General features: G+C 38.6%; 1 protein-coding gene and 1 long non-coding RNA gene across 6 annotated transcripts; one reads left to right on the forward strand and one right to left on the reverse strand.

The window, feature by feature from the left end:
• The first annotated feature begins 513 nt into the window (after positions 1-513).
• LOC115348657 (protein zyg-11 homolog B) lies at positions 514-23,127 on the forward strand. Of its 5 annotated transcripts, XM_041127522.1 has the most exons (16): positions 963-1,539; positions 5,148-5,265; positions 6,736-6,901; positions 9,336-10,090; positions 12,704-12,844; positions 14,096-14,272; positions 14,442-14,506; positions 15,145-15,244; positions 15,325-15,375; positions 16,025-16,186; positions 16,294-16,341; positions 16,973-17,170; positions 17,263-17,315; positions 17,942-18,039; positions 20,448-20,647; positions 22,779-23,127. In XM_041127522.1, the coding sequence occupies exons 1-15, from the start codon at positions 1,232-1,234 to the stop codon at positions 20,636-20,638; spliced, it is 2,631 nt and encodes an 876-aa protein (XP_040983456.1). In that variant the 5' UTR covers positions 963-1,231; the 3' UTR covers positions 20,639-20,647; positions 22,779-23,127. The 5 variants fall into 5 exon arrangements, with proteins under 5 accessions (XP_029887482.1, XP_029887486.1, XP_029887484.1 ...); XM_030031622.1 differs by lacking the exons at positions 963-1,539; positions 5,148-5,265; positions 22,779-23,127 and adding an exon at positions 514-630 and having other exon boundaries at positions 20,448-22,466; XM_030031624.2 differs by lacking the exons at positions 963-1,539; positions 5,148-5,265; positions 22,779-23,127 and adding an exon at positions 786-878 and having other exon boundaries at positions 20,448-22,466.
• Positions 5,276-20,155, reverse strand: LOC121233678. The gene is made up of 3 exons (XR_005933619.1): positions 20,080-20,155; positions 16,268-16,338; positions 5,276-5,916 (listed from the first exon to the last, which is right to left on the reverse strand). It is a non-coding gene; the product is annotated as an uncharacterized LOC121233678 (long non-coding RNA).
• Positions 23,128-23,468: the final 341 nt, after the last annotated feature.

The following is a 23,468-nucleotide window of genomic DNA, read 5'->3' on the forward strand; positions in this document are numbered from 1 at the left end:
GGTAAAAGCTTATGGCAAAGCTCCTCTCCAACTCTGAAGCAGGGGGTGAAACCTATTGTACTGCAGCAGATTGTTATTCATATTACCGGAATAAACTGGTTTGGGCAGGAAACATTTAAATAACAGAGGTTGATCTGTGAGCAGCAATTATAAAGCTGACGTTGAATTCCTGGTTGTGAGAGGTTATCCAAAGACAAGGAACTGCTTCAGTCCTCAGCATCCTCTGCGTGGACAGACTCACCAGCGCTTCGGTGTTCCTTCATCCTTGCTCCGACATGAAAGCAACCGGGCGTCAGGGAAGTTCTCGCACCCACCGTCACGCGCGACGCCAATGCCCGTTGCTGAGTAATAGACCCTTCTCCTGAAGCTTCACGCTTTTCATCCTTAAACCTGGATTTTAAGGTTCCCACCCACCCGGAGAGCCGGCAGTGTGTGCCTGGCGCTGCCCCTTTAAGGGAGGCGGGCTCGGCGCTGCTGCCCGGCCGGCTGAGGCAGATTCACTTCCAGGTCGGGGGGGGTAAAAAAAGGGGGGGGGGGAGAAAAAAAAAAAAGGGAAAAAAAAAAAGGGGGGAGCCAAGCTCCGGGACCCGGCTGGCTGGGCGCTCGCCTCCGGCACCCAGCGCCGCGATGGTGAGTGAGCGCGGCGGGCAGCGCCGGGCCGAGGAGCCGCTGAGGGGATGGGTGGGGGTCGCCGTCGCGCCGGTGGGGGCGGGCAAGCTGCCCCCCCCCCCCCCCCCCCCCGCCCCAGGGTGACAGAGCCCGGCGGAGGGGAGCTGAGGTGAACCGCCGTCGCCCACCGGGGGGGCAAGGGCCGTTATGGCGGCGCCGCGAGCCCCGCTCTGTGAGGCGGGTTGGGGGGCTGCCGCGCGCCCGGGCAGGTGAGGCCGTTGGCCGGAGCGGGCGCGAGGCGGGCCCTGGGCGCGCGCCTCTTCCCCCCCCCCCCCGCCCCTCGCCTCTCCGCTGCCGCTGAGGGACAGAGGCGGGAGCGAGCCGGCGGCGGGGGGTCCGCGGCCGCTCCTTCCCCCGCCGGCACCCCACACGTACCCCCGAGCCGGGCCGGCAGCCCTCGTTCCCCTCGCTGTTGTGTAACCTCTGCGGCTGCTGTCCTACCGATTATATAAAAGGGCGACCGAGAGCCGGCGGAGGGGACGGTTCAAGCCCGGCGCGATGCGAAGGGGCAGCGGCAGCCCGGCCCGGTGCGCCCCGGCATCGCCACAGCGCCGCGAGGGGGATGGCCGGCCCGGCCTCGCTGCCGCTGAGCAGCTCCTCTCACAGCAGCTTGTGGGGCCGAGGAGCAGCGGCTGCGGCCGGCTTCCCGCCACGCAGGTGCGGGGGGCAGCCCGGCGGGCAGAGCTCCTCAGCCGGCCGGCGTGAAGGACGGGGCAGCCGTCTCTGCCTCGTCCAGCTCCTGCCTCCCCCCTCCCCAGCCTGGGTGCAGTCCAACCTTCAAACAGCACTTTTCCCACTGGGGCTTGCTTTGTCCAGGGCCTGTCTGGAAAAAGCCGTGCCACCGAAAGCACGGGTTTTGTGGTATGCACGGTACGTGGGCCTTGCTGATCTGTGTAATGTGTAGTAGAGCGCTCTTAACAGCACGGAGCTGGCCAAAACTGGCGGTGGAGAAACAGCCTTTCTCTGTTGAAGACAGGCCTCAGAGCAGAACATATGGGTGCTCTTTTGATCGCTCCTGTGTTTGAGAGATGAGTGTGCATATTTGCTTTTAAAGGACTAGCAGGAGCTTCCTGGGTTGTCTAGTCTCATCCCTTGTTATTAAAAGCCTAATTTCATTTAATACCCTAATGAAGTTTTTTATCTTTATTTTAAAAGTAGGTACCTTTTGCACCTGCTCTTCTATTCAGTGGACTAGGGTAGAACTTCATTGTTTGATGTTTTGGAGCGATGTACTGACATCTAAATTTATGGCAAAAATTCTATTTCACGGCATTTTTATGCACCTTTGTTGCTGTGCTGGCACAGTGCTTCACCTTAATAGCTTTTTTTCCTTCTGTGGTTTTTATTCACTGTGCTGTATCTATAGGCAGTTTTCATATCTCTCACCTTTTGATCTGCTAGTGTAAGAAAAGCTGGTTTTGTTTCCTACTCCCAACATGCTTTTTTCCCCCAGAGCATTCTAGTAGCTGTTATGTTCAAAGTGAAATGTTGCAGGTATCTCTTAACATAAATAGCCCCGTGAGATCTCCAAGCGTCTTGAAAAATGACATAATACTTCCTTATTTTTGCTTTATGCTTCTCCTGATACCTTCTTTGGCTGCCTCACATTGTTTTCTTGTGGTTATTCAGGTTCTTCTCTCCAGTCATTCCTAATTGATGAACTCATATCTGAAGTTCTTGCTATTAATCTTGAAATACATGGCCTTACTATGTAGCTTTAACATGGCACTATTTAATTTTAGACCTCTCCTGAGCTCTGCCAACTTTGTATCGCTAGCAACTTCAGTCAGTATGTTCCCACTTGCTGTGCCAGAATAGTTAATGTTAAATCTGAGTTTTGAGCATAATCCTTCCTTGAGTCTGGTTAATAAATTGCCTACATCTGTTTCATTCCGTTTAAGTAGGATAATCATAAAGCTTTCTTCGTAACGTAAATCATGGAACTGTTTATTTTTCACTGCCTTTCCTTTATTAGTGCTCAGAAGAATTTTCATGACCATTACTTGAGTTGATCTTTCTTGATCGTTTTAAGAGTGTTCATTTTAAGTAAGTAAAGTTTTGGGGCTGTGGAGAGGTGGAAAACAGTTAGAAACATGGTATGTCCAGCACCAAAGACTAAGGCTCTAAATTATGTCTTATTTTCCTGCTAACTTTTTGAGAGAAATAACCGCCACAATTTGAAAAGTCCCTTATCCTGTACCCCATCTCCTTCTTTCAGAGTTCAGAGAGAAAAAAGCAGATGGGCCAGGCATACAGAGACCTTACACATTTGGGTTTTGTCATACTGAGTCTGCAATCGGCTATAAAAATTGGGGAATACATCGCAGAAGTGGTTCTGTTAGAGCTGAAATTGGTATTTGTCTTCCCATGTTTTATACTGGTTTATTGAGGGGGGGACCCCAAAAAACTACCTATGGAAAAAAAGGTTTTGGTTTTTAACGAGACTGAGACACAAAGCCAGAAGGAAGCGAATTTTTCCAGCTGGAGTTGGTACGATCACAATACCTGTAGTGAAGGCGGCCCACACAGCAGTGGAATTTACTTCTTGCGCAAAGTTAGATTGCAATTACTGATGGAAAACATCAGTTAAACCTGTCTCTTTTTTAGTTACTGTTGTAGAAGCAGGTGGTTGCACGGTGATGCTTCCCCAAAGGAACAGGACTTTGTTTTGATACTCACACTCAGCCAGTTAATCTAGGCATAATGTTGGGTTTAGGATTCTCTAACTTATTCCAGGTACTTTAGTATGTCCCCTTAAACTTTTTTTTTCTTTTTAACTGCATTTTGCAATATAGGTTAAATATGTTCTAGCAATATTTAAAGTTGATCCAAAGAGTTTTTAAAACCAAATGTGGAGTATAGTGTTCTTTGAGAGCCTTTCCAGCTGCACTAGTGTGTGAGCTATAAGCTGAACTGGGTAACATCATGTTGGAGTAGGTATTGCATTTCAGTCCACTAGTGTATTGGATTACTGTTAGATGCCAGTAGCCATGCAGTTTACCCCCCCACTCGCCCCCCCCGGCACTTTTTTTTGTTTGTTTGCCTTGCTTATATTAAGCAATTCTAAAGTTATCTTTTTAAAGAATTAATTTAAATAAGCCTTGAAAAGCTCATATAAATGCAATTATTCTACTCTTTGTACTATTCCATTAGCTAGTTGGTTTTAGATGTGTCACATTACTCTTATATTATGTGTTTGAGCTAATGAAGATGCCCAGACTTGCATTATATAATGCATAATTCTGTGTTTTGGGGAATTTATTTTTGTATTTATTTTCTGATCACTGAATTAATTTGATAGAATGAAATAAACTGTGAGGTTACATGGAAGTATCAGATAATTAAGATGGCTATGAAAAAGTCAAATATACATAATAAAAGTTCAACTCAAATATTGCTGGATGATCTTTATTTAATAATAATAATAATAATAAATCCTGCGCTGTGGTTCACAGACATTTACAGCATCTCCTTAAGAGTATCAGAACCAGAAAGTGAAATGAGCTGAAAACAAATGCCAGGTTTGTTTTCAAGTTGACATTCAAAAGCATAGCTAGAGAAAGGAACCACTTAAATCCTAACCTTCTAAGAGCTTAAATACTACAGAACACTTTTACTATGAGGTCTTTAACGGGGCAATATTATCTTTAAGTAAAGAGAAGTTGAAGAACGGAATGTGGCTAGCTCACATGAAAGGTTTACAGATTGCATTCAAGCTGTTCTATTTCAGTAGCAGACAGTCTAGCAAATTGTTTTTATGATGTTTGTCAAGGGACTTTATTAGATACAGATAAATATGTTTCACCTATCTGCCCAGGTTACCTCAGGAGCCTTCGTTACGTGTGTTTCTTCAGCCTTTTGGCAACCAGTTGAAGAAACGTTATAAATGTCTCCTGTAACTGGTATAAGTGGAGTTAATAAAAATGATACTGTGTTGTTTGCAAGTGTAATTGAGCCATGTTTGTGGATTTTGTTCCTTTATTGTATGGAGAAGTCCTGTATGGACTTCTAAAGTGATTACTTTATATGAAAATTAAAACAATATCTCCAAATTACAGATTGGCCAGTTAGACGTGCTGGTTGAAAAAATAGTTTTCTGAGTCATATGCTAGTGGCCTATCTGCAAGGCTAAAAATTCTCATTGGAGTTTGCTCACTGATCTATAAAAGTGTTTTAGCTTTTTTGGCAGAAATTATGGAACAGTGCCAGAAAGAATGAAGAGAGCCAGTATTCTGGTTTTGTCATATTTAAGCATCAAATTAGAAACCCAAGATCTAATGGGAGATGAGGACGTCTTTGCTTTAGTCGGAATAATTTTCATATGCCTTTGAGTAAGGATTCTGGTGGTGTTTTTTTTTAATCACCAGCTGTCATATAAGTCCTGGGTGTGTGTATGCATTTCAGGTTAAAAAGAAAATTTTCCCCTTTCCTTTAAAAAATGTACTATTTTAAAATAATTGGTTGTGTTTTCTCTTTAGAAGTACTTCAGGCATTGTTGCACATTATGAAGAAACAAAAGACGTTCACAGTTCCAAATTCTGTCCTTCCTTTTCCTATCATCTTAAGATTGGAGGCAGCCAAAATTGCTGTTTTCTGGTAATGTGAGCAAGTCGCATCACAAAGTGACTCCTGTTTCTTCAGTAATAAAATGTAATATTCAATCTTTAAAAAAAAAATCATAAGAATTAAACACTGAGAAAGATTGAGTCAAAGGAGTTGGAAGTTGCATGTCAAAAACTGCAGAAAGAGCTTGTATTTGAATAATTTGGAGTTTCTATTCCCAAACCTGTACTTAAGTCTTCAGGAGCTATTAAACTCCAGTCTCTCATTGTTGTCAATACATGATTCATTAAAGATAAGCTCCATTCCATCTTTGCCCTAATGTGGTACCTCCCAGTCTTCAAATATATGCAACTTATTTTAGAAGACTTATTTCTGTCATTTTCTTTGTATTTCTTCTATATAACCTTTTATATATTTCTGTAGTTCTGTGATGAACATATTAGGCAAATGAGGCAACAGAAGAGAAGTTAAATGAGCTAGGAAAGAAAGGTGAAATTATCCAGAACTTTCAGTATAAAAGGCAAGCCACAATTTTTCCTACAGATGAGATCTGGCAACAGTTGATGCTGTTATTTTCAAAATTGTCTGGGGGAGTATGTACCAGTCACTCGGCCTTCTTTTGTATGGTGCTGGGGATGATTCACAGTGCTGCGAGTCATTCTTTATGTTGATTAATCTGTGTGGCTGAAAACAGTAGGCTATTATTAGACATGGAATAAAAAAAACCTTTGAGATTTTTGTATATCAATGTACAATCTCAAACTCTGAAGGAAAAGTTCAGGTTTATGTTCTGTCTTGTCCTTTGTACACAGGGTTCTACTATAGATGATTTCCAGGTGCTTAGCCTAAAAAGGAGGAGATTGGTATCTATAATCAGAGGGAATACTGTAATAGTTGTTACTGTATTGCGGCACAAAATTTGGAACTAAATAGTTCTTTCTGAGTTTCCTTTTTTGATTTGGAGCTCTAGGTGCCCTTTTCAGTATCAAAAATTGCTCCTAACAATATATGAAATTTATCTGCATTTCTAGTGTAGCTTGGTAGTAGGCTTCTAATATGGGTTGACTTAAATGGAAGATTAAAAGAAGTAGTTTAAATCAAGAAGTAAAATTTGATTTAAAATCTTCTTTCAGTCTGTCTTGATTGATTGATTAATTCCCAGTAGACTTCATAAATTCAAATGATCTTATCAGCAATTACTTTTCTTCCTCTGAATGCAAGCAGGGCTCAAGCACAACAGACCAGACTGGACTGGATGTGGTTCTGGGGGTGACTGGGGGAGGAGGCTGCTCATGGGTTTGGCCAGTTGTTTATTGTGTGACCTGACTTGCTTAGCTCTAAGGGAGGTGTTTCCTTTTGTAATATTTGCCTGTTCCAATGAGAATCAGGTTAACAAAAATGAATGGTTTGCCTAAAAACAACATTATAGAGTAATGGAAGATTCATAGACAGAGAAAGATTTCACTAAATCTCCTTTGTTTCATTGTGTTTTGCATATGACAGGAGGAAGCTTCTCCTTATTCTTTACTTGATATCTGTTTGAATTTCCTGACTGCCAACCTAGAGAAATTTTGCACAGAAAGGCAAGATGGAACGCTATGCTTGCAGGAGCCAGGAATGTTTCCTCAAGAAGTGGCTGATCGATTGCTGCAGACAATGGCATTTCATGGTAAAAACAATTATTTGTGGGTCATCAGTGAAAATATTTTACTGGAATGTCACACTGCAGTTCTGGTATTTTCTAGTAGAATCTGCTGTTGCAGCTGTTAAAGCTGTATTCCTTAATCTCTTAATAGAGAATTTCTGTTATTTTTGCTTTTCCACAGCTTCAGCTGAATGTTGCATTGCCATATAGTTCTAAATAGAAGGTCCTTTGTCTTGGGTTTATGATTTTAATTTAATGTTCCTTTAAGTGAACGTTCTTTAATAGATCTTCTTTCAATCACTTAAAAAAAAAAAAAAGATTTATTTGATTCTACTACTTCTAGCAGCACTCAAATATTCCAGTATCTCTTGCAGAGCAATTAACTGAATTTTCTTTATTGTGTGTTCTTGTGATTAAACCAGGAAATAATCTTGTGATTTTCATTAAAATAGTTTCTCATCTCTTTTAGCACTTTTGTTGAAGTGGAATTATTTGCTCGAAAGCAGTCAGTTTCAAGAGTAGTTTAAACATCTGTGAAAACCATCTTGTGGTGTTCTTACATTTTAGGTACTGGCCTATCATATTCTTTGTCAGCACATCTTTGAGGACAAGGCTGCCCTCGTTTGCTTCCTTTAAGCATGACAAAGGAACATGTGTCAGTAACAGCTTCTTAGCATGAAAGAGTGAGTGTATAGATCGTAGAGAAGAGGCAGGAGACCAATTCCTGGAGATCCTGGAGACTCTTATTAAGAGATGAAATGTGACATTAGAAAAAAACCAAGTGCCCTATCCTATAGGTGCAGATTTGGCTCTTATTGTGCAAATATGGGTGTTCTAGTTTTCTCAAGTTGTTCTAGTCAGATATAACAGAAGGACTGGTCCTAAAAAAAACACAAACTCAAAAAAACCTTTTCATTTTCAACATACATTACTTTCTGAAGGTTAATTATTTAGAATAGTCCCAAGAAATCAGATTCAAGGAAACTGAATTAGCAGAAACTTCTTATCTGTGCCAGTAGTGATGAAGGCAGTTCCAGACACCGAAACATCACAAACACTGTGTCAGAGTGCAGGATGAAAAAAAGTGATAAAAAATATAAACAGGGTGTGGCTAAGGTAGGCCAGTGAGAGCGCCTAACTCGATCTTCAATTAATTTAGCAATACTTTAACAAAATTATAATTATTTATCACATTTAATTTTTCTGCTGGGTACCAATTGTTTCACCCCATATTTTTGCTATCTCTGCAAAAGAGCAATACCCCAACTACTTGGTCAGAAATGCCTAAACCGTTTGCTCTTTAGAAAGGTCTGCAAATCTTAATATTAATTTGACTTTGTCACAGAGGCAATTACTAGCTTTTGGCTTAAATCCAAACTGAAGTGGCAGTGATGTTTTTATTCAAATATATTCTATTTTCAGTTTCTTTTCTGTTCAGTATAATTGAAGATAGGAGATAAAAAACAGGAGTGTTGCCATTTATAACCTTCTAGAGTGAAACTAGAAGGACATGTTCTTCCTACTCCTTTTGTGTGCATGCTTGTACAACCATACCCTTCTCAGATGGCTTTCTATGTAGCAGTAATCCTTCTGTTGGTAAGATACAAATAAGAAATCTTGGTGTTTTCAATGCATTTTGGATAATCCTGTGCAGGGAACTGAATGTATTATTTCAATTAGAATGTTGCCAGTATGCTGCAAGAAAAGACTACTTATGCAGTCATCTTACTACAGAGCAACAAGATAATAATCTCAAACAAGATTGTTGCATTTCTTTTTTTCGTGGCTGTCTTTCTCTCCTTCCCACCCTTTCCTTGTCCTCCTCTTTCTCCTCTTTGAATCACCTTTTAGGTTTCTTTCTCACATTAGGCTTGTTTCTGAGCAACACTCCTACCTTCTTCATGAGGGATATATAGAAGAACTTAACTAGCTTCATTTAGCGTATTGATCATACTTACTAATTCAGTCAAATGCTAAATTGTTCAACTGAGTTAAAGCAAGATGAGAACTGGTCATTGATTGCTGGTACTATCTTGAGGTTAAGAGAACTGTGACCAGGGAAGAATAACTTTCAGAAATTTTGAAATTCTGTTTTTAGCACATTTCTAACCAGTTCAGTGAGAAAATCCAGAAAATGCAGGCAGCAGTCTGAATGTTTTTGAATCATATCCACATTTTATTTATTGCATGTTCCATGTTCTGAACCAAACAGGTAAAATGTATATACTACATCTTAATTTCTCTCTCCTATTCTTAAACCTGGAATTTTCCAAAAGTGAGATTGTAATCTTAAAAGTGGAATCTCAAATATAAAATTTTGGGATCAGTGGCATAATGATCTAAGACAAACTACTTTGCAATTAATTTTCTTTGTTAACACTTTGTACCCTTTGGGTTCTTAAAATAAAAGTAATGTTCTATAACACTGGATCCAAACACTAATACTGTTTTCCAACAGGGCTTTTGAATGATGGAACTGTGGGCATCTTCCGAGGCAACCAGATGCGTTTGAAACGAGCTTGTATCCGGAAAGCAAAAATCTCTGCTGTGGCTTTCCGGAAAGCATTCTGTCATCACAAGCTGGTAGAACTTGATGCTACTGGGGTGAACGCAGATATAACAATCACAGACATTATAAGTGGACTTGGCAGCAATAAATGGATCCAACAAAATCTACAATGCCTTGTGCTGAACTCACTAACTCTTTCTCTGGAAGACCCATACGAGAGGTGCTTCAGTCAGTTGTCTGGGCTTCGTGCATTGAGTATTACCAATGTTCTGTTCTACAATGAGGACTTGGCAGATGTTGCTTCACTTCCTAGATTAGAAAGTCTGGATATATCGAACACCTCTGTCACTGACATAACAGCACTCCTCACCTGCAAAGACCGACTCAAGTCTTTGACCATGCACCACCTGAAATGCTTGAAAATGACCACAACCCAGATTCTGGATGTTATTAGAGAACTAAAATACCTGAATCACCTTGATATTTCAGATGACAAACAGTTCACATCAGACATAGCGCTTCGTTTACTGGAACAGAAGGATATCTTGCCTAACCTTGTGTCTTTGGACATTTCTGGAAGAAAACATGTTACGGATAAAGCTGTAGAAGCGTTTATTCAGCAACGGCCCACAATGCAGTTTGTAGGACTGCTAGCTACTGATGCCGGCTACTCAGAATTCCTAACAGGAGAAGGAAACCTAAAGGTTAAGTGGGAGAATTAATTTTACTGAAAAATTACAATGTGCAGGAAAAATAGAACTAATAATTTGTAACAGATGTATGTGGGTGTTTCAGAAGGAGGCTGTAGGTTCATTTTTTTTAACTGTTAATTGTAATTACTGACTTTATGTCAAATTCCTACTTAATTCTGGCACAGAAGCTGCTAAATTTACATAATACTATTGTAAGAAGCATCTATTTTCTGTGCCTTTTCAGTGAGCCTTAGATCCTGATTTAACAGATCAGATCTAAGAGAGCTGAACTTTGTCTAGTCTGAAGTGATTTACTGGAATAATATTCTCTAGATTCCAGCACAGTATCTAGCATAAGGCAGCAGTGTGTAAGAGGTGGAGGTACAATTTGCATAACCTTTGAGCAGTTCATGATTAACACAGCAGATACAATAAAACTTAATAACTGAGCTGCTGTTGTACTCCATCACCACTTCTGTTACAATATTTCTACCCACCTTGAAAGGTCTTTTGGTGATGAACATGTAAGAAGCAATTACTTAGGATGAGAAACTTCCTTTTCTTGAACAAATTCTAAATTACTTAGCCACTTGGGATGAGATGATGTTTGCTGAAGTGCATTTATTTATCTTTTAGTGCCAGGCAACAAGATGTTGTGCCCTGTTCTGTAGAATATGCATGCACTTACTGGAGAATGAACCTATCCTGTCCCTGCTATGAAGGGGTCAGAATTAAAGAAGAAAAAGAGATGTTTTAGACATGTCAGTGTCAGTGGTATATCATCTTTGACTCTGAGTCTTGTCATCTTCTTGCCATGAGGCTAATGGAAACTGCAGAGGGAATGAGGAAGAGTTTGCATAATGTGTCCATAGTTTAGTCTGTCTCCTGTGCAAGCTGAGTTTTGCACTTCAATTTTAAAATTCAGAATGCTGTTGCTACAAGCAATTGAGGTAACACAGCTACACAATTTTATAATTTTTTTTTTTTCCCCCTGGAACTTTTGGCAGTTGTTGATGGCCAAGTCAGCTGATGATGATGTGTATGAATGTTGAAATGCATTGTTGGAGAAAGCAAGTTCCTGTTTGGTGTGATGATGTATGGCATCAGGAAATTATACCTCATGTTTGGTGTAAAATTCAATATAATCCTTGCTATTTAGAATACATGCTTCATACAAGTGACTGTGCTATGAAAAGGCAGGAAGGAAGAAGGTTCTAGTAATGTGAAAATCATGATGGACTTGTAGCAGTGTAGTTAGCAAAAAGCAGTTTGCATTTCTATTTTTTTTTTTTTTTTAAGGCATTGTTGTCAAGAAGAGACTGTAGGCAGCGATTCCCCCCCCCCCCCTTTTTTTTTTGTGTAACCTAAATTCTTTCATGTCTATACTGAAATATTCAGCTGCTTAGTCTAGATACTGCTAAAGAATAAACAGGACAGCACTCATGGAGACAGCAGAAGTAAAATATTACTGTCTTTACAGCAGTCCTGTGAAATTTGATTGTAGAAAATTCTTGAAAGATTGAACACTAGGCAGACATTATAGTTGAGAACATAAAGCCAAGTGGAAGGTCTTCATATAGTGTATAATTGGCTGCAAAACATGTCAGTAAATATAATTGCCCTGTTCTAATCAATAGAGAATATAAAACAAAATCCAAGACGGTATCAGTTATCTCAAGGCTGTAATATATTCCTGATCTAGCAAGTTTTGAAAAATTTGGCTCTATACAATACAGGATGCACAGAATGTGACGCTTCAATCTATGAACATACGTGACACATTAAGTAGAACAAGTTCTGCATGCTTCCCTAAGAATTTTAGAAAACAATGATTGCAGCAACGATTCATTAAATAGTAGGACTGAGGAGCAAACCATCTACAGTTACACAACTAACAGTTGTAAAGTAGATAAAATATAGTTAAATAGAAAATATAGCAGATTGGGAAGTGGAAAAAGTTGCAGGTAGTTGCTGATCTAATATTCTGAACTTAAGCTCGTATTAGTCAACAGCTCGTAGCTTCTAATGCAGTCTTCGCCTAAGTTAGCTCATTGTTTAGTTTTCACATGTATTTAAAGTCTGGTTTTAAGAATTACTTCTTTTGCAGAGAGCATGAGTTAGTTCTTTAATAAGGTGCTGGAAAGCTATTGCTACAGATACAGCTTAGATGAAACTTGATGTAGACAAAGAATGGAAGTCTTTTTTTATTGCCAGAGCTAGAACCCAGAGCCAAAAAATTACAGCCAAAATACCATCTTCATCAGTTTATCAGCTGCATTTGCCAGAGCATTCATTTACAAATAGTGCTTTTAGGCATTTGGTGCATCATAAGCAGCTTTTGTTAGTTATGAAGTGCTACTTTTACTTAGTGGTTTCATACAGTTCTGCTTAAAGATATGGTTGAAGCCTAATTTTGGCTTATAATGTGGATTCTTCTTTGTGAGGAATGTTTGAAGATTGTGTAGTTCTGGATTAATATGGCCACATAAAGTAACCATTTGCTTACTGAAGGATTTGACTGAAAATGTCACCACCTTTGAAACTGCAGCTTTGCACTTTTTAAGAACAAAATTTTTAAAGTAAAATGATGACATCTTGAACTAAAGATTATTTCTCTGTGCATAGGTGTCAGGAGAAGCAAATGAAACTCAGATTTCTGAAGCACTGAAGCGTTACAGTGAACGGGCCTTCTTTGTGAGGGAAGCACTGTTTCATTTATTCAGCTTGACACATGTAATGGAAAAAACAAAGCCTGAAATTTTAAAGGTAAAAAAATATAGTTTTGATGATTGTCATGCATTGTTCCTTAAACTAAGCCCATCCCCAAAACCCTGGTATAAATTATTTTATCAACTTGTACATTTTTTGGTTGTGGTTTTTAAGATTAAAATTGTAATGTTGGATAAGAATTAACAACTCTTTAAACAGTAGTGATGTAGAAGATGCTCTGTAGCGTTTTACATTAGGTAAAATTGATCTGGACTAATGTTTAGTATCTATCTAAATTTAGTAGCATCTACATTAATTCTTTCATGTAATTTTGAATATGGTATGAAGCTTTCTTCAGATGCCGAATTCTGCCATTAGAACATATCTGTACTGGGTCAAATCAAAGGTCTGTCTAGTCTTATTCCCCAGGTACAACGGTGCTTTCTGCTGATGCTTACCAAACAGTAATAATAACGAAGGCATTCAGTGATATTTCTCTCCACTGTCACCTTCCAGTATGACAGCAAGTGAATAAATATCATTAGTGTTCTATATTGGGCTCTAACTTCGAGAATCCTAGAAACTTCCTTAGAAATCCATTCCAGGTGTTGGCTTTCCACGTCTAGAATGGCAGAGATGGTTTAATTTTTACTGTGATCATAAAAAGAGGCATCCGTAGCACAGATGTTTTTTGTTTTTCCTGTCCTCTTTGACGTTGAACAAGTGATCTTGATTTTGTTGGCTTCAACATCAAAAAGACTTTGGCAATCAATAGGCAACAAGAAAAATATTTTCTTAGGTGAGATCACAATCAAATACGTAGCCAAAAACATAATTCAGGAAGAAGCTGTGAAAAATATATCCTGACCTAGCAGCTTAGGATGTGATCTGAAATGGCTAGTCACCAAACAAGAAGCCGCTACATCATTACCATTAAACTGCAGAAACTCTGTCCTACCTCATTCATCTCTGAAAGGGTTTGGTGATTTTTATCCCAGTGTGTAAAGCAAACCCTGGATCTTTCTAAGAATCTCTTGCATTCCATGCAGCTTCTCCCTTGAGAGGCTGCTGCAACCAGTGCAAAAGGACTTGGAAAAATGGAAGTTGTCAGCTTTGAATCACTGAGCAGAAGAATATGTTCCTCCTGAGAATTAAAATCACACCAGATGGTTTTTTCACTTAAGTAGAAGGGAGGCAGAAATTGGGCGCTGTGAGTCATTGTTGTGGCCTCAAGCAGCAGTGGATTGTTCTTGGGGTATGTGCGCAAATGTTTAAGTAACTGATGTGGGCAAAACTCTTGCATTTCAGCTTGTGGTTATTGGAATGAGAAATCACCCCCTGAACTTGCCTGTGCAGTTAGCAGCAAGCGCATGTGTCTTTAACCTAACCAAGCAAGATTTAGCAGCAGGCATGCCTGTGCGACTTCTGGCTGATGTCACTCACTTGCTCCTGAAGGCCATGGAACACTTCCCAAATCATCAACAGGTAAAAGACAAAATTCCTTTATTTTCTGTAGGATTCCCTGTCTTGTGGGTCTTACAAAAGGTTTCTCCACATCTCGTGACCTCATGGAAATATGTTTAATAATTCATAGTAAGAAAGTATTCTGAAACATGTATGTCTCTGATGAAGTAATTCTTTTTCATTCTCATAGCTGCAAAAGAATTGTCTTCTTTCACTATGCAGTGACAGAATCCTTCAGGATGTTCCATTTAACAGGCAAGTTTTATATGTCAGTTAAAATGAGTTGTAGCATTGCAGAGTACTTTTCTTTGTTGTCTGTTCCTTCAGAAGGTTTGTTTCTGGTCTCAGTTTTGCTCAGTTTAAATCAATCCAGTGTGCTGAATTTGTCTGCCCTATAATTATTTTGGGCCTGTAATTCACAATTGAATGTAGGTCTGAAAAAAATCCTTTGGTATACAGGTATTTTTTACTTCACCTGGATGGGTTATCACTAATTGCACGTAACAGAAGTCAGGATTTCTCTCGGAAACTATGGGATTGCTTTTTGCAGAGATTTTTTTACTTAAATGTTTTGCCCAAATGCTTTGAATTGCGTTGGTCTGATGTTTCAGAAGATTGTGCCAAATTTTTCTTCCTTCTTTGGAAGCAATTCCTGTGCACTTAGATATATAATTGGAAGTAAGAGACCCTAAGCAAACAACTCAAAGCTGACTGAGGCTCATGCAATACCTGTAATTTCACTGTGCATTTCTACTTTTTTTTTGGTATGAGGCATACTTCTTCCAGTTACTTTTGTCTTGCATGCATTTCTATCTGATGTGTTCTCTGTGTACATCTTTCTTTTACTAAGACTTATGAGACTTCTGAAAATTAAATTTATTTTTAACTTCCAGGTTTGAAGCAGCCAAACTTGTTATGCAGTGGCTGTGTAATCATGAAGATCAAAACATGCAAAGGATGGCTGTAGCCATAATTTCCATTCTTGCTGCAAAGGTATGAAATTTACCTTTGAGATGATAGGATAATATTTCTGAAGTCTAAAAAATTGTTGATACAGTTTTGTTTGTTTACAGCTTTCAACAGAGCAAACAGCTCAACTTGGCGCAGAACTCTTCATTGTTAGGGTAAGTCAGATACTTCCCTGACAGTCAAAAATACCATTCTTTCCAGCTAATCATGTTAACAGTATTCTAAAGATACAAAATAAACATAAGGAGATAGAATTCTAAGAAGACATTAACCTGTATTCATTTGAAAGTTCTTTAGAAGAGAAAAGCCTAGAGAATTTATTAGAGATAATATCAGAGACAGTGGCAGTGAGACATACTAGCATAGATGAAAAGAAGCTGAAGTGGAAAAACTTGACACAATTAATACAAAGTAACATAGAAAGACATCTCTTGATTTGAAATCCATTGTATAAGACAAAAGATGCTCAAAAAGAGAATATTTGAAGTAAATGGTTAGTGCTGTCAGTGTTCATGTGGGGTCCAGAGCTCTGTGGATGGCTTTGTGCCACCTGTAATAGTACTGCACGTGTAATTATGGTGAAAACAAAGGAATTCCTCTAGCAGGCAACCATGTTCAAAGGGGAGGTAAAAAGTTTAATAGCTGTTTTATTTTGTATAGTTTGACCCTAAACATGTAGATCTTTACTCTGCATATAAATGATAGCCATGCATTACGCCAGTTGGTGCAGAAAGCAGCAGAGGAGCTAATACGTTTTTTTGATATGCAATCATAACTGGGATTTTTTGATTGTTTTTTTCCCAGCAACTTCTACAAATAGTTAAACAGAAAACAAATCAGAACCTTGTAGATACTACCCTCAAGTTCACATTGAGTGCACTTTGGAACCTCACTGATGAATCTCCAACAACATGTCGGCACTTCATTGAAAATCAAGGGCTAGAACTTTTCATGAGAGTCTTAGAGGTGAGGAGTACAGTTTTGGTGGTGGATTATCAACATAGGTTTATAATTAACATTGTTTCAGTAATAAGCATAAGTGGTTACCTATAGTTTGTTTCTTTTTTCCGCAGTCTTTTCCATCTGAATCATCCATCCAACAGAAAGTTCTTGGACTTCTGGTGAGATGAAAAAGAAACAAAAAAGTCTGAAATATGTACTTTTAAAATTTAATTTTTAAAATATTTTTTTTACCCCATGCTAATCTGAAAACTTGCCTAATATTTTTATGTTGTTCTTTAATCTTTGTAGTATGCCTTATTTGCAACTGACATTTTTTTTGACTGTTTTACCAATTCTCAAAAGCACTAGTTATATTGAAATTGATGGTTACAGTAAACAAAAAGAGCTTTTAAGAAAGGACAGTGAGTGAGGCTTCAGATGAGTCCAAATGCAAAAAGTAGGTTGAAAATCAATGGAATTCAGAACTGTGCACTGCTGAAGTTTACTGAATTTGTGTTTGAGAATGTTAAAACTAGGCTTTAATTTCGTGTGATCTACATGCTAATGGCCTAAAATTACTTATGAGAAAACCTCTTTGTTTTGAGGCAAATTCCTGCATTAGACTGGAAGAGTTTTCAAAAGCAAAAGTAGTATTTTGGCATCTGGTGGTCACTTGGATGTATGAAGATCTCATCCTGGTGTTTATATGTGGTTACTTACACAATGTAGTTCAAGTTTATGTGTTTATCTCCCTCATATCTTAGTCTTTCGGTTGATATTTTCCCTTTTCTTTTTTTTTCCCCCCTCCAGAATAACATAGCTGAAGTTAAAGAACTCCATTCTGAGTTAATGTGGAAGGACTTTATAGACCACATCAGTAAATTATTGCACAGTGTGGAGGTGGAAGTTAGCTACTTTGCAGCAGGGATTATTGCTCATTTGATATCTCGAGGAGAGCAGGCCTGGACGTTAAGTCGCAGCCAGAGGACATCTCTCCTTGAACAGCTGGTACAGAAATGATGGTGAATTTTATCATACTCTTTTATATTTTTTCAATGTTTGTATTTAACAATGAGTGTTCTTGGTTCTGTATTTTGCAGCATTCTGCCATCTTGAATTGGCCAACCCCAGAATGTGAGATGGTGGCTTACAGGTAACTATTGTCTTGATTTAGAGTTTGGAGAATAAACTGAACTAGATTTAAAACTTGTTCCCAAAGCAGAGTTAGCTGCTAGCCAGGCATGGTTTTGTCCAGTGGAAAAACACCTATCGGCTTAAAATACGCAGCGTATTAATTTTCCCTTTGTGACCAAAGAAGATTAGGGACTCCTGTGAAAGAAAAATGTAATGTTGTTCTGCTGCTTTTCTATTAAAGATATTCAGCTGCATGCCTAAAAGACTTAGACACAAAGATTAACCAGTAAGGTTATATTGGCTAGCACTAGGTTAGCACTGTTTGTCCTAGATAAAGAAGCTTGAGGCCAAAAAGTACAATTAGATAATTACTGTCCATCTAGTCCTTATAATTTCCACTGTTTTTACTCATGTTTTTAAGGAGCAGGAGGCATCCAAATGCTATGGTAAAAGCACACCACATATCCACTATATATGATTTTTGCTAGTAATTGTCTTAAACTAGTTTTAGGTGCAAGCAGGTGAGCCTTTTAATATCAAGTGTCTCTTCTAGTTAAACCTGTAGCTGAATGAGTAAACAACATGTGACCTCTGAAGTAATAATATCTAGTAGTAAAGCAAGTTGCTGTTGTTCTTTTATTATAGGTCTTTCAATCCGTTTTTTCCACTGCTTGGCTGTTTCATGACACCTGGTGTCCAGTTATGGGCAGTGTGGGCCATGCAGCATGTCTGCAGCAAAAATCGTATGTATTAAGATAATATTACCCTTAAAATTCTTATTTCTTAGCATATTATTCACTAGCATGAACTGGGAAAAATGAGAAACCAAGGGTATTCATTCCTAATCCTCTGGAGAAACTATATTTAGGCTTTGACTAAATGGGGCAGGGAAAGAGAGTAATAAAAGTTCTTTATATCATTTTTAGTTACTGGAATTTTACTGTTAAATGCACAGTATTAATTCCAAAATGTGGACGTGTGTTAAGATTAACTACATTTTTGGCTTGCACGGGTGTTTTTATTCAGAAATATAAATCTTAATAATGGGCAACAAATTTCTTTTAAATTAAGAACAGTTATTGTAGCAGGTAGCTATCTCTTACTATCAGAACAGAAGTTTTAGGTAATCCTCATCTCTAATCGCCTTTTTGCAATAACTTGCTGTGACACAGAGGTCAGTTTCTTAATCTGTCTTTCCCATCTGCAAAAGAAGAACACCAATGTCTTGTTTGTAAAATGATTTGCGAGCATGTGATGAAATGCACAAGTGTTGGGAAAGGAAATAAATCCCCTGAGTATAACTAAATGTAGAGTGGACAAACCTTCCTGGCTTTTAATGTTTGGGGTTTTTTTTGACATAAGTTTGTATGATGTGAATGTGTGTATTGTCATCAACTTCTATGAGATATAAAGCAGCTTTCCTCTAAAGTATTAAAAGTATTTTCTGTGCCAGTTTTTTGATCTTCTTGACAGCAGTATATCTATGCTTGTTTATCCCTGTCCCATAAATTACCTTTTCTACAGTGAAAAGACATCTATTCAGGACCAAACAATAACATGGCATAATATATAATTGCACATAAAGTACTGTTATCTTGCTCTTTATAGAGCTCATAAATGTAATGAAACACTGTTCCCAGGGTACACTAGCCAGAGATCTGTGAGGACTTTTCCCATGTTGAAGTAGGACTGTTCTGACAAAGTTTACTGGTCAGACTCCAGATAACAGTTTTTGATTAAGACCCTGTAATTTCTCTTTGTGCCTCAGCCCTCTTAACTTAGTATGGTCCTGTTTGTTCTGTTTATTTTTAGTGTTTATTTTGTTCTGCCCTAACCTCTGAGCTTTCAACATGCCACAGAGGTTTGTATCGACAGTGAGTAACTGCTCTGTAGAATGGAGAGGCTGGAAATACTTGGATGGCATACTCCTGATTGGAGATCAAGACAGTATTCCTGAAGTTTAGCTTTGATAGTAGTTGGTGCCAGAAGCTTCTGGACAAAGTTGCAGAGAAACCAAACATTTGGTAGGAAATGTAATAACCTACCCGGAGGGAAAATGTGCTTAATTCTGTAACACGAAGATTTATTTGGGGGGAAAACCTTCAGCTTTTGGCGCTTGGCAACAAGAGAGCTTTTTGTCCTTGAGAAGAGATGTGTTTTATTTTGACCTCCTCTTTTAGATGAGGGTGAAAAATAATCTAGGATTAATGAGATTGATTTTTCTTGTTTATTTTTTTTCTCCTTTTGCTGTTTCTCTCTATCATATCCACCTCAATGAGCTAACTTTTAACTAAAATATTAGTAGCACTGCAGTAAATGGGATCCCCAGTGAAATGCTTCTGTCAGCATTTAAACAACTCTGGTGTTGCTTCACCAAGATGAATGGTGAAATTGGGCACATCTGAGGTAATGCTCTGTGGATTGCATTACAGTCATCCTGACCTTTTTGTAACACCTTCTGAAGCTTGCATGTTACATTAAATATATGGCTCTTTTTATAGCTGGTCCCTACACATAATAACACTGGAGCTGATGTAGCTGCGCTTTCAACTTCTTAAAATCACTCATGAAAGTGGAAAGAAAAGTGTAATTTTACCCCTCAAAAGGCATTCATAGCAACTTACAGCTAGTTAAAGGCCACCATCAAAGTATTTGGCAAACTGTTTTCGAAGGAACTAGTTCCTATTCACTCTACAAGCGTATACAAACGATGTGGTATATCTGATACCATTTTTTGGTAAGTGTTCCATACCAAGTTTTTTTGGTAAAGGTGATACTTTTACCTGGATACTCATAGATCCTACAGTACTTCTGATTCCCATTTCTTAAAATTTATGTATGTGCACTTAAAATGCCTGTAGAGGAGGCAGGGGGAGACAGAGAATACTATGAATATAACAAGGCACTTTCCAGTCAACTCAGACAGACATGGAAACAGACCTGATTACAATTGGAGTCCTGTCCAAACAACTCTCTTGTTCTGTTGTCACTTGTTAAAGTACAAATGCACTTGTGTAGACACTTTATGGAGTGTCCGAAATGCTGCCTGGTCTAGGAGACAAAAGTGGATTTGAATCAGTGTCTACAGTATCTGCTACACTTACCCTAGATAATTTTTTTTTTTTATTTCCTTTTTTTAATCTTACTACAGCTGCCAGATACTGCAGCATGTTAATTGAAGAAGGTGGTTTACAACATTTATACAACATCAAGGAAAACGTCCAGACTGATCCACATGTCCAAAGGATTGCTATTGCCATCCTAGATAGTTTGGAAAAACACATTATGCGTCATGGGAGACCACCACCATGTAGAAAACAGCAACAAAATAAACCAAACTGAAAGCTGCAGGTATAGGAATGTAAAGTATTGTCTCTGTAATAATCCTTTCTGATGTGTGTGTAGTTGGAGTAACTTGTAATATAGTGGTCACCATTAAAGTGATTTGCCGATAATTGTGGTACCCAGAACCATGTACGGTAACCTTTGGTGAATGTCAACTTTAATGGCAACCGCATATGCAACTTGTAAAGGGTCACTGCTTGAGCTGGTCATACCTGTAGGATTACTACTGGCTACAAAGAGATGGGACTTGTACAGATCAATATGCACATCTGAAAAAAAGGCTTCTAGGAATATCTTGTTTTGTGACTTCTGGGACAGAAAGTTATTTCATCCCTATGATTGCTGTTCACAACACTGTTTACCAGTTTGGTGTTTGAATAGAACTGTGTGTGGTTGTGAGATTCAACACTTTTACCAATTAAAACAAAAGTACATGCATGCAGGTTACAATGAGACTTGTAACTAAGGCGACCAAAATGTCCGTTGCCTCATAACCCTTCTAAACTCAAATGGGGTCTTTAACTTCCTTTTCCTTTTGCCTGCAAGCTGTGTTCTTCTGTTTTCCTTGCTGCTAGAACAATGCCTTTTTGAGATTCAGCTCTCCTGAGTCCTCCCTACTCTTGGGAAGGTGGGGATCAGCATTGCATCAGGGAAAGGGGACACATGCTCAGGTAAAGCAATAGAAACAGGATTAAAATGAGACACAATACTAAAAGGATGAACTAAGCTTGAGATTTTAAACTTGATAACAAGAAGGGGGTTTTGTTGTTTTTTGACTGCTTTTGGTTGTGTGTGATATCTTTCTTTTGTTTTTAGAATACTGATAGGGAAAGGAGAAGGCTCATTAGAGCAAAATAGTGACTTGTCTTCATGAAGGGGATTGCATGACTTGGTAGGAGGCCCAGGATATTTGGTCACCTTATTTATAAGAGACTAATGATTGGTCTGTTCTTTTCTGTAAATATTCTGTCAGTATTGTGCAGTGAATTATATTTCCAAGTCATCACAGTGCAAAATATCACCCAATGTTCTCTGTGAGCCCTGTGTCCATTGCATTGTTTTGTGGAGTGTGAAATTTTACATAAAAGATGCTAATTGTAACAACTTATTTCTTTCTTGGTTACCTATGGGTTTCAAATGATGTGTTGAATGAAACATATTGCGCAGCATACAGATACCTGGAAGCAAACTGCATGTCCATTCAAATTCAATTTAATTTCAGGTATTGTTTTTGTTTATCTGGTTAGTCTCCATATTTCCATGGCAACTGATTGATATTCAGAGACTATTCTGTAAATATATTGGTAATTGAGTTTAAAAAGAAAACTTACATTTGGTAGCTTACTAGCAGGGATGGCTTCTTCATGATGACCATGTTTTACTATTTTTAACTCTTTCCCTCTCCCAACTCCCATTCTTCAAATAAAAACATGACCTCTAATCTTCAATAATCTAATTATTGTGTATTTCAGCAACTTCAAAAGGTACTGATCCAGTAATTTAATCAATGTTGTGTAATTGCTTTTTGTACAAAGGTATAATTCGGCTAGCATCGTTTTCATGTGTGCGTTTGGTTATATATCGTTTTCTTGATTCAGAAAAAAATTAAATTGGTTGTAGCTTTGAATTATGAAGGTGGTTTAAAAAATGAAAAATGGACTGCAAGCCTTTACTCCCCACCCTTCTGAGATGTTTGCTATGGGACTTCTGCTATGAAATTTCCATTACATGAAATGGAACGCAAAACTTGTCAAAATTGGTGTTAATAGAATGAATATAAATCAATTGCTACAAGATTTTAAAATAAAGATGACAACTCTCCTTACAGTACTGGTTTTTCCTAATAACAGGAGAACTTGCTGAAGCATCTTAACTAAAACCGTGGGGGGAAAAAAGAATCTACTACTACATGCAGCACAAAATGAATGTGATACTGGCATCAGTCCAGATGGTGAAGACGTCACTTCATGAAGTTCTGCAACCAGCAAGCACAGAGATTGTAAATGATTTTCCATACCTTTCTTGTTTTGTTCCTACATGCTTCAGGCAAACAGTGAGCAGAATTCTTTTAAGCTGAAAAGTATGAATGCCTACAAGGTATAAATCCACTAACTTTACTTGCATGTCCCAATTACAGAAAGGTCTCTTCACATTCCTGTGGAGCTTCAGGAGTTCCTGCCAGGGTAGAATAATTCTGGAAGCAACTTTTCAACTCTTCTATTTCACCTGTGGCATTTGTCATCTTTTTTGTGAAGGCTGAAGATCCTGGCTCTGCTTTACCTTTGCAGATCTTTGCATAGGAAGCTTGTACATGTATAATCTGGTAAGGTTACCCCACCCACAGAATTGTTCGGTTAACTTTTGGCACAAGTGAAATTGTGGTTTGCTTTGAGACTATCATAGCACGAAGTGACACCCAGTTCCGATGTGATAAGCCACATTTTTTAAGTATATTTTGATAACCTATAAATTATTTACTAAAAATACATTTCTCTAACTATACTAATTCACTTTTGCTTGAAAGCCCCCACCTAGGGAAGTAAGAAGCCATAGAGCTAAATTGTGTGGCACGTCTCAGTGCTGGGGAACCTCTAAGCAGAGGGAGAAAATAACCTCAACTTCCAGTCAGGCAACAGAGGAAAATAGGTGATGGGAGAGAGGTGACATGCCAGAGATGTCTGGCATAGACTGATACGGTGGTCATATATACATGGACATACAGGCCTTGCATTTTCTCAGGCGCCGATACCAAAGAGACTAAGTTCACTTGGCTGGAGTGGTTACTCTGTTTTTTGCACTATTCAGAACAGATCTGGGGTGAAATGCC

This window comes from Aquila chrysaetos, chromosome 12 (assembly GCF_900496995.4).
Source record: "Aquila chrysaetos chrysaetos chromosome 12, bAquChr1.4, whole genome shotgun sequence".
NCBI lineage: Eukaryota > Metazoa > Chordata > Aves > Accipitriformes > Accipitridae > Aquila > Aquila chrysaetos.

Excerpts from the sequence above, each read along its gene's own strand:
- LOC115348657 (XM_041127522.1), top strand. The coding sequence starts at position 1,232 with ATGGCCGGCCCGGCCTCGCTGCCGCTGAGCAGCTCCTCTCACAGCAGC. Across the intron at positions 17,171-17,262 it reads CATCTCTCCTTGAACAGCTG|CATTCTGCCATCTTGAATTG; the intron begins GTACAGAAATGA and ends TGTATTTTGCAG. Across the intron at positions 18,040-20,447 it reads GCATGTCTGCAGCAAAAATC|CTGCCAGATACTGCAGCATG; the intron begins GTATGTATTAAG and ends ATCTTACTACAG.